The sequence below is a fragment of the Fundulus heteroclitus genome, chromosome 14 (assembly GCF_011125445.2).
Source record: "Fundulus heteroclitus isolate FHET01 chromosome 14, MU-UCD_Fhet_4.1, whole genome shotgun sequence".
Taxonomy (NCBI): Eukaryota; Metazoa; Chordata; class Actinopteri; order Cyprinodontiformes; family Fundulidae; genus Fundulus; species Fundulus heteroclitus.
Window position 1 is genome coordinate 22,927,868 of NC_046374.1, and position 11,238 is coordinate 22,939,105.

Consider the following 11,238-nt stretch of genomic DNA (forward strand, 5'->3'; position numbering starts at 1 on the left):
AAAGCTGCAGTACTATGTACTTTTTTGCATATTAGTTAAAACAGTCACTGTGGTCCTTAAAGTGAAATATGAAATGACATGATAATCTGTGGAAAAAAAGAAAATCAAGTCTTTTGCAGAAATGCACCGCTCCCGGTCAGAAACAACCAATCAGAGCCAGGAGGAATGTCTGCCTCTGATTGGTTGTTTGCGGTGTCAATCAACCTTGTGTACGCTCTGCTCCCCTGCACAGCTCAAGATTGCCAGTGGGTTGCAGCTGTGCAGCTAAACAACCTGCTTTACAGGAAAAAGGAAAATTTCTTGAGTGGGACCTGCTCTGAAAACAAAAGCCCCATTTACACTACCCTTATTAAACCGATCCATGCTGAGCTCAGACCAAGCTTGGATCAGTTAACCGTGCCGAGCTTGGTTCTGACGACCGTTTACACATCACGCTAGCACGGTTCCTCGCCTCCTAGTGACGATCTACGGTACTACTGCTCTCTGGGATTGAAGGAGGGAATCAAGCAAATCAAAATGGCGGGGCCCATAACTTTCAGGAAGTTATGCTTGGTTATAATTGTGATATTTCGTTGTTTGCGGAGAGTCAGGCGAAGAAGGCAACCTTTGGTGAATTTACTTGACAGAGTCGGCTTTTGGGAAGTGGATAAGACAAACGAACGTCTAATCAGGATTTACAGATGCAGGAAACAACGACAGACGTTGAGGTTCATCACACTGCTAAGCAGAATAATCACTGGAAACCGTGTGGTACGGTAAGGAAGCTAGTATTATTATGAATGTCTGAAACCACAAAAGGCCCGTTTACACTACACTTTTTTAACCGTGCCGAGACCAGTCCGAGCTCGGTAACCGAGATAACTCTTGTGTGTAAATGGTCAGCAGACTGAACCGGACCGCGCTAACTGCAGACCAGTTCCTGAGTAGGTCTCGGACTGTTTTTTTTTTTTATCCTGGTTATCTGATAACGAAGAGCGCATGAGCAGACTGCGTCATCCCCTTACAGTCAGCTGACTGTCCGCGGTTTTTCCGGCGTGTCTGGCTGCACGTCCTGATTCACACTCCAGACAAATTTCAGACATTCATAAAAATACTAGCTTCCTTACCGTGCCACACGATTTCCAGAGATGATTCTGCTTACCAGTGTGATGAACCTCAGTGTTTGTTGTTGTTTCCTGCATCTGTGAATCCTTATTAGATGTTCGTTTGTCTTATCCACGTCCCAAAAGCCGACTCCGTCTAACCATAACATCCTGAATGTTACGGGCGCCGCCATTTTGATTTGCTCGGTCCCGCCTTCAATCCTAGAGCGCAGCAGTACCGCAGATCGTCACTAGGAGGCGAGGAGCAACCAAGGAACCGGGATAGCGTGGTGTGTAAACGGTCGTCTCGGCTTGGTTAACTGATCCAAGCTCAGACTGGTCTCGTCTCGGCTCGGATTAACAAGGGTAGTGTAAAAGGGGCTTTTGTTATCTGAGAACCGAGCCACTGAAAAACCGGGCCAAGACCACTCATCGAACAGGTCTAGATTTAGCGGGGTCTGGTTGTGTCTGGCTCGCTTCAGTTCAGTTTGTGGTCTATTTACACTCTAAAGTTATCTCAGTTACCGAGCTCGGACCGGTCTCAGCACGGTTAAAAAAGGGTAATGTAAACGGGGTAATAAACAGATGTGGAGCAGCACAGCAGGCTTCACTGTGGGGGAGGAGCTGTGGAGGGAGAGCGTCTGTGCAGCGGAGAGCGAGGGGGAGGGATCTGTGAGATGTCTTTGTTTAAATTTTCACAGTTTACTCAAAACTCCCAACTCTAGCTTTAAATACAGTGTGAAAAAAGACATAAACCCTTTTTTAACCCATAAACCTTTCCTTTTGTTTTACGATCGCCACAATTATTTCCATTTGATAAGGAGGCAGATTCTCTATCCCGCAGATGAACGTGGGTGCTTAATATGTGAATCATCCCCAGAACAAAAGCCCTTGTGAAGTTGCTGCTGCAGCTGGTAAGAAAGTGTCTTTATCCAAAGAGAAAGCAAGTCCTTTGACATAGCCTGAAAGGCCAAGAAGAGAGGAAGAAGCCATTTCTCAAAACAAAACAAAAAAATTGTAAATGCACTCAGGCATAAAGGCTTAATTTTTGGAGACATTTTCTCTGGACAGATGAAACTAAAATTCAGGTTTTTGGCCAACTATGGTGGTTGTTACAGGTGGAGAAAATAGGGTGAATGTTATTCAAACTGTTATGTATGGGGGTGGCAGCATCATGTTGTAGAGATTTGATGCAGAAAGGGAAGCTGCACTTCTCTAACTAGCAATACCATTGTGTGGAAATATTGAAGCAACTTCGCATCTGCAAGAAAGTTTAAGTTTAGGTCGCAACGAGTGTTCAAAACTGACATAGTTATACCCTAAGCATAGTAGTCACAAAGTGGTTTAAGGACAACAGAGTGAACGTTATGTAGTGAGAATCACAAACACATCCTCTCGGTTCAATAAAAACCTGACTCAGTTACACCAGCGCTACCAAGAGGAATGGGCCAAAATTCTGGTAAAGTGTGGTTAGAAAATTGTGGAAGGTTACCCAAAACTTTTCACCAAAGACATTCAATATAAAAAGCAATTTGTAAAAATGTATAAACAGCATAAATGTAACTTGTATGGACCAACTTATTTGGGAACAATTACAACACTGAATGGGATGGGGGGATACTGCACTGATTCTATTGCTTGTAGCCCAATCCAACAATGCTGTGGTCAACTGGTCATTAGATTAGGACAGCTGACACCACATTCAATGTAGCTTCAAAAAATTAGATCTTTTCAGATATGCACAAAAAAAATATGGAAAATTTAACCAAATACCAGATAATTTTAATACTTGCAAAAAAAATCAATACATATATGCCTGTGACACACTGGATATTGAATGGCTGCAGCTGGAACAAGCATTTTTATAGAAACCTACACAATGCAATGTTGAGAAAACTTTCAGAAGTCAGAGTCGAGTCGGCTGCTCTGTTCTGCAGGATCTTTCCCTCACTGGCCCGCAGTGAGCCTCGTTAAGCTACTTGTCTTTGCTTTGCAGAGATGCAAGCCTGCTTTCTGCATTTACAGTCGGAAAGACCAGCAAGTTGGAGAGAGCCACATGTTGGCACACCTGTGTGGCACGCAAAGGATGAAATGCCACCACGCCAACAACCATGAGAGGCTACCATAAAAAAAAAAAAAAATGTCTTCAGTTACTTTTGCAGTTCAACTGCAGTTAATTTTGTGCTTGGACGAGAAATAGGATTGCGAGCACACAGATGTACGTAGACTTCCACATTTAACAAATCCTCAGTCTCACTCCGCAGATCAAGCCCAGATGGGAACAATGAGATGAGTTTGAAGGCTTTTGCTGTGTAACTGAAAACACTCAGGCTTGTTAACACACTCCAAAAACTTGCTTCATCCATCACCGGCCAGATGTTCCATACGGCCCTTTTTCCTTTACTCCTCAAGAGGGACCGAGCCCTCTCAAAATTAATTCACTTCCCACTCCACTTGCCTTCACAGCAAAGCCACTCATAAAAACTAATTGGATAGTTTGCGGTCTTTATGATCGGGCGATCTAGACACGGAGCGGGTTTCAGAGAACAGAAGATGTTATTGCTGATGGACTCTCTCTCGCTCTCTCTCTCTCTCTCTCTCTCTCTCTCTCGGGACCATTTCAACACTGTGACCCCACTTAATCCTGCCATCAGATCCAAAAGATTCCCAATCCCAGAGACTTCAGTACGCTCAGCTGGATTAGGACGCAGAGAGGGATCGTATCCTTGAATAAACATCAAAATCTGTTGCTTTTGTGGCTAATTCCCTTTCGAAATTCCAGCGGAGTTATTAGTGAAAAAGCATGTGGTGAAGTGAGTGTGGCGGCCATATGCTGCAATCAAGAGTGAATTATGTCCATCACATGTGGGAAGCTTTTCAATATGTAATTCACCAGTTATTCGGTGAAGCAGAATAATTTAATGCATGTTTCATCTGTGAAGGAATGTATGTTACATAAACTCGGTATCCTTACTGCCTTAACGTTTCACATTTTGTCACGTTACAACCATTAGGATCAATGTACCGTTAAAACCCTAAATTATTCATTAATCAAACCCCTGCAAGGTTTATTTAGATTTTCCGTTGTCATTTAACCGATAATATTTTTTGTTTCTGGTGTTAAATGATACAGGCATTTCTCCAGAGATATAACAATGTAATAACAGTATCAGTTTTTGGCGAAATAATGTAATTAGTTACACTCTTCTCTGGAGAAATCTTTAGTGTTTCTTACAGAGATCAGTCCCTTCTTATACCAGCCGACCTGCTTTTTGCATGTTTCTACTGATACTTTGACCATTTTCTTTGTAAATGAGCTCAAAGTCTTTGAGGTTGGAAGGCCTCCTTGCCTTTACTGTAATGTTCAGCTTCCTCCACAAATTCTCTATCAGATTTAAGTCAGGACCCTGATGGTGCCACTCCATTTATTAATAATACTTGCACTCAGAAGAAATGTGTTGTTACGTTCAAAATATTTGTCATGTTTGGTTAATTAGGAGAAGGGCCAACATGCAGACAGGGGCTAATGCTCAGTATGGAGCCCTATTTTTCGGACCATAAGGCGCACATTGAATTAATGTGTCTTTGTGCACATATAAGGTGCACCGCATTATAAGGCGCACTAAATATTCTTCCCAAGTGTGTAATATCACTCTGCCCCTTCACTTACACAGCTCCCTCCTGAGGGGGAGAGCTAACCGTCTCTGTCGGGAGGACAGAGTATCTGGTCTACACTGCCCTGTTTCAGTGTATCAAGCTTAGTGTGTCACAAATTAAACTGTTCGATGTGCCTTGAGTCCGCCTTGAGTACGCCTCTAGAACGCATGGACCTCCGCGAAGTGAACTACACTGGAGTATGCGGGGGCCTTTACATGAATGCACTTCTAGTTTCAACATTACAGTCAGGCAGTCTTGTAGACAGCTCAGAAACAGCTGAGAGGAGAGCAATGAGCAGGGGAACTGAGGGAATGAGACTAATTAACACAGAAGAAACTTCTGAGAACGTGACTAACAATAGACAATACACAAAAATGCACCATCAGAATACATGCATAAGTAAGCGGCTAAACACAAAGGAATAAATTAATAAGAAATTACATAACAGGCTTTTCCTCACTGTATCATAAGCCCTGCCAGTCAAAGTGTTATTTGTTTATTTTAAATATGTTTTTTATACATCAGTAACATGTGAAAGTTTGTACTTAGTAGGGTGTGAAAATACTTACTGCCTCCATGTTTGGGTGCCATCTAAAAAGGTCAGTAAAGCTCCTGTATCTGCAAGAGTTTAGTCGTAAACCTCCCTGACAACTTAAAGGTATAGTGCACGATTTTTCCAGAAATGTAGGTAAGAAACATCAAAGTCCCTTTCTAAATAACTGCGCGCATGTGCAGGACCGTGTCACCTGCTCTCCCGCTCATCTGAGTGATTGCGTAAAAAATCTCCCAAATATACTCTGGTCCTATTTATTTTTTCTGAGGCCTTCCTCTTCTTCTCATAAACTTGTACAGCAGTTTTCTTCTTGTCAATCTCAACCATTTTTAAAGTATACAATGAGAGCAGCGGAGCTATAATGAACGGCTCACACCGAAGCTAACCGGATACATAAAACACTAAAAGTACACATGCGCAGCCAGGAAGCGGAAAATAACAACTTACTGTTGTGTTTTTAGGCAGACAATTTTAAGATCAACAGATGAAAAATGGCCTTTTGGCTAATTCTGGTGCATTTGCAGCAATGCTCATGAATGTACACTGTACCCGGCCAAATAAATAAATAAAATGAAAAATAAAAAACGTGCATGCACATTGGCTTTACGTTAGCACATCGCAGTGATTGGCGACCAATAGATAAGGCAATAGCCCCAGAACCCATAGCCAAAAAATATTGTCCACCACACATTTAAGCTGACGCTAGCTGTTATTAGCTTGACAAAGACAGACAGCACCCCCCCCCCACACACACACACACACACACACAGGTTTGCTTATTGGGTGTATTAATCCACACTCTTCATCACATGGTCCCCCAGCATCCTACAAAAATGGCCGCATGACTACACCAAACGGGTTGCTACCAAACAAATCTCAAAACGGGGGTAAAAGAGGGCCTGTAGAGCTACAGTAACGGGGAATTGAGACCCAATCACTGCAGTTCCACTTTATTTAGACCACAGCTGATTGATTTAAATGTGAAAAGGAATGCATGAAAAAAGCATGATACGTCTCCTTTAATTCTACTAAGGTTATGAATATTCTTGGCCTTAACTGCTGTGCTATGTGACACACCAGCACAAAATACTGCATAGTTGTAAATGTGAAGAAAAGGATTTTTTTAACTTTTTTGTGTGTATAAAAGGTTGAAAAGCGCTGAAGAAAAGCCTCCCAAAGCATGATGCTCCCACTACTATCGTTCACCAAGGGGCTGGTGTGTTCAGGGGGATGTGCAATGTTAGGCTTCTGCCACATCTAGTTGTTGTTTTTTTCTGGGAATCCAAATAAAGGGAGCTGAATGCAAGTGCCTACCAACTTTTTTTATTTATTTATAAGAAAAATAGATATTATTTCTCATTTAACATTTATGCACTACCTTGTGCTGCTCTGTTAAAATCCTAATAAATTACATAGAGATTTGTCACTTTAACATGAAACAAATTTGAAAGAAGTTAAGAGAATCAAGTGCCTTTGAAACCAACACATTTTCATCAACAGTTTTCAAGTTAAATTAAAAACACAACTAACAATCTACACAATGCCGAGAGTCAGCATCAAGTCTGGATGCTGAAATTAGTACCATACATCTATAATTGTGTATAAAGCCATTTTAGATTGAAACTTTAAAGGACTAAGCTGCAAAAGAATTACGGCCCCAATTTTCTGCACACGCTGACACATTTAAAAAATAAGGGTTTCCAGAAGGTTTTTACCTCTCAGCAACAGATCCCTGCAAGAGCTGCCTGAGGCACATTATTATGGCAACCACACAAAAAAAAAAAAAAAAAAGGTGTATTCCAAAAGAGGGATGAGGGCATGGACAAGTTGGCCCCTTCAAAAAGCAAGACAGGCACAGCTTTCAGGAGCCATACTTGGATACAGGCTCATTCTTTTGCCGTTCTGTAATGCACCGACTTTAGACGGATGAAAGGAGGAGGCCACTGATGAGCAGAGATGTTCAGAGGTGGCACTTGTTGTTGACCCCCCCTCACCCCAATTTCCCACCCCCCCATCCTGAGGCAGCACAGTGATGTGTGCTGACTCATGCGGCACGCTCACGCTTCCCACAGATAGGAACGACAGTCATCTGTTGACCACTTGAGGATAAAAGCTGCAGTTTTTTTTCAGCTAGGCGCACCGGTTGGTGTGCAGAAGTCCTCCTGTGAGCAGCATTACCTCATACATTTGGGAGCTCTGCGATGAGGGGCTAATTAAGCACAAATTGATCATTTAAAATGGTATATCCATCGGTGTTAAATAAAAAAAAATCCTCAATGGGAATAAAAACACATCCATACAAAGCAGCTGCTTGATAAATTACAACAAAAGCCACCAAAAAGGGCTTCCACCTGGACCGCAGCAGAAAGGGTTTCTGAGGCCTTTATCACCTTGAAGTGCTGTTAGCACCTGTTGCGGTCACTTACACGTGTCGACAGTGCCCCCCCCCCCAGTCCAACCCCTCAGCTTGAGGTCTAAAATTTCTCTGTGCACCAAACAAACTGCTCTGTGTCCTACAGCGTCAGATGTAGTATGCCAAAAGTAGGCTAATTGGCCGGTCACTCTGTCAATTAGGGCCAGTTTTTAACCATTCGTTCAATAATTGCTATGTGGGTTAAATAGGAGGTCGATCTGAGTCGCTGCACTTCAAATGTGCGACTTTACACACAATTATAGCTTTGAACGGTGATCTTAGCAAGGCTTCAACAGGATGTGGCCAAATGAGGATGTGTGGTGGTCTAAAGATAAGGTTAGGGGGGTTAAAGGAGTAAAATTTGCTTTCTTTTTTCAGAATCCAATTGTTTATGAGGTCATTGGGCAAGAGGTGGGCAACACCCCAAGAGAGGTTGCCAACTCATCACAGTGCATCACTGGGTCAGGAGGACAACGAAACAAATCCACACACCAAACGTTCTGATTTTTGGACTCTCAACTCAACTCAAACTTTATTTATAAAGCACATTTAATACAACTGGGGTTGACCAAAGTGCTGTACAGATAAAAGATAAAAACTGAATGCTAAAATACATAAACACAATGCAAAAAGAAAAATTGAAAGCAGATAAAATATAATAGGATAAATGTTTCAATTTAAATAAAATGTTAAAATAAAATATAATTTGCCAAATGTCCACCTAGACTTGATTAAAAGCCAGGGAAAAGAAATGTGTTTTTAGAGAGGATTTAAAAACCTCAGAGGAGCCTGACGATCGAATATGCCAAGGCAAATTATTCCACAGTCTCGGTGCCGCTGCCATGAAGGCGCGATCACCTTTGGTTTTAAACCTGACTCTGGCAGGAAGTCGGAGTACCCCGCGAGAACCAAAGCATGCGCACAGAGAAAACGTGCTACGCCATGCAGAATTACCCCAGGCAGGGGATTCAGAACCATGACCTTCTGGCTGCAAGGCACCAGTTCCTGAAGCAGCGTAAGTGAAATGTTTTCAACGTGGATTCTCGACTTTTTAACTTGGTTTGAGTGTCCAGGAAAGTTTAATCGGTAATTTGTGGCTTCCCGTACACACTTTGGGCTACAAGTATGACGTGAAACACGAGCTCATTTCTTCTTCAAAATGGGTAAGATTAATGCAATTCAAGCAAAGCAGATTCGCGTATCGTCTTAAGTCAACGCGTCGGCAAAGAAAATAGCTTCTGGCCTAAACTGAATGTGCAGCTTAACACAGCTAGAACTGTGGCAAACAAAGCTGGATAGTAAGTCAGGTTAAAAAAAAAAAGTGGCAAGGCTCACAGCGCAGAGTGGCATCTTGAAGTCACCCAGTCTACAAACTGACCATTAGACCCTTTCTACATGCCCAACACGTAATCAGGAGGAATGCTAGGGGATAAAGCGTTTCCTGTCCTACCTACACAAAGGTAAATATGCAGTTTGCTCAAATCTCCGGGGACTAGAACTGGAAACAGATGCTTTGGTGAGAAGGACCTAAAGCTGAGAACAAGAAGAAATGACCCAGGACTAGAGAGATTGTGCAAAAAGGACCAAAGTTTCCTCTCTTTGCCCGCTCCGACCTTGTGAAATGCTGTCCAAGGCTAGGTCACCAGGGTTTGTGGTGGACAGTTTATTTATAGGGACTAAAGCGAGCAAACAAATTATTTCCATGTCTGTCCATTGACTTGATTTCTAAACGTCAGTGTCAGGACTGACCTGGTGAGCCAACTTCTACAGCAAACACGTGCAACAGTTTGTGGTAGCCTCTTTTTGCTGATTATTTAATTAGAAACTTTTATTTGCTGGTAATATAGCTTGCTATATTTGTCTCATCTATCCAGACCACCCTTAGTCCTTCGCAGCAGCAGCCTCAGACCTTCAGCTTCATCAGAAGATGATGGTATCATCATGACATGCAAAATACTGAAGTTGACTTGAAAAATTACCCTTAATATTTAGCTTTAGATAATTAGTAGATGATAATATATATATATATATATATATATATATATATATATATATATATTAAAAGTGATAAAAAGCACCTGATTCTGTTTTTGTGGCTGATTTTTCCTTAAAAAAAAAAAAGCACAGATCACCTAAAGCAACAGGTGGGTCTTGCTTTTATTTCTCCATGACTGGAATACATCCTGCCAACCTGAAGCCACGCACCTCCTACGGGATCACCCTGACAGACTTGAGGCATGAACCTGAAGGAACGCGCCGCGGGTTTACCTTCGCGCACACCGCCAGGAGAAGCAGTCCAGCCGTCCACGACCTGCTCCGACTCATCATCATCATCATCATCACCATCATCATCTCGGACGCAAAGAGACTCAGAGTCATTTCAAGCTGCTGAGTGACGCCTCTGGACGTGTCCCGCTCTCTATTCAGAACCAGAGGTCTCCTCTCCTCTCCTCTCCTCTCCTCTCTCCGCTGCGCTCTGCGGCTCTCCGGCTCCGGTTCCCAGGCGGAGGAGGAAAAGGAAGGTGAAAGTCAGCCAAGACAAGACGGAGACGACATGACACTCCACGGACGCTTCCAGCTATTTGCTTGCACACCCCCCCTCAACAGCAAACACGCTGCTGCTAAATTTATGTTCGCATGCCAGGCGTGCGTCAGGAGGAGAGGCTCACCCACCTTACATTCTTAAAGAAACACGCTCCGCTCCGCATGCGCGCCTGACGCGCTGCCCCAACTTGAAGGGATGCTATTCTTTTCCACTAATGTGTTTAAGCTGCCAGTCATCTCAGGGGATGGCTGATGTAACAAAGGGCTCCTTTCTACCACTTGTCTGTGCGCCATAGCTGTTTGTTTTTATTGGAGCTCAAAGAGCCCCAAACCAGTCACAACAGCTCAAAGGTAGCAGCGGAGGAGAAGCGTAAAGCCACAGCGCGGAGCAGAAAACCCCTTCAGCTTTTTCACTTTTTGTCACGTTTCATCCGCGCAGTGGCGGTTCTAGACCAAATTTACCAGGGGGGGGGGCAGGGTCTTATCATGGGGGCACAGACCAAAGGAATGAATAAACAAAACAAAAACAAAAAAACAAAGACATGCCAATATTTTATCGCTTGATTAAGGGATTAACTAAGATGTAAAAAATGTAATGGAGGTCTTCCCCCACACCATAAAGACATGTGAATAAACATTTTCTTTTGTGAATATTATAACCAAAAACTCTAAATTTAATAAATAAATAAAAATGTATTCACATGAAAAGGCATTTATTTGCAAGAGGTCTTTTTCTATGCTTCATTTTAACATTATTAGAAGTTATCTTCTTCTACGCATTGTGCCGTATATGAGCACCTGGCTTGTGGCCTCCACTTCAACTGGCTGAAATCAGGGAAGCTGTCATGCAGGCGAGACGTCTAAGGTCAAAGTCAGTGATGAAGGAGGAGAGGAACCAAGACAGAAAGAATGAGGAATCGGAGGCAACAGCGGAGAGAATTGCAACGGATCCGGGAGAAGAAAAGAAGCGAGAATCAGAAAATGTTTCT

The 11,238-nt window shown here is 42.8% G+C and overlaps 1 protein-coding gene across 1 annotated transcript in view; it reads right to left on the minus strand.

Annotated features, from left to right (window-relative positions):
* Positions 1–10,375, minus strand: part of adamtsl3 (ADAMTS-like 3) — a gene marked incomplete in the record, with an annotated part of 128,873 nt that extends 118,498 nt beyond the window's left edge. The window contains 1 exon segment of the mRNA XM_036146566.1: positions 9,974–10,375. Within this exon segment, the coding sequence (XP_036002459.1) occupies positions 9,974–10,084 (111 nt within the window).
* Between the last annotated feature and the right edge of the window lie 863 nt (positions 10,376–11,238).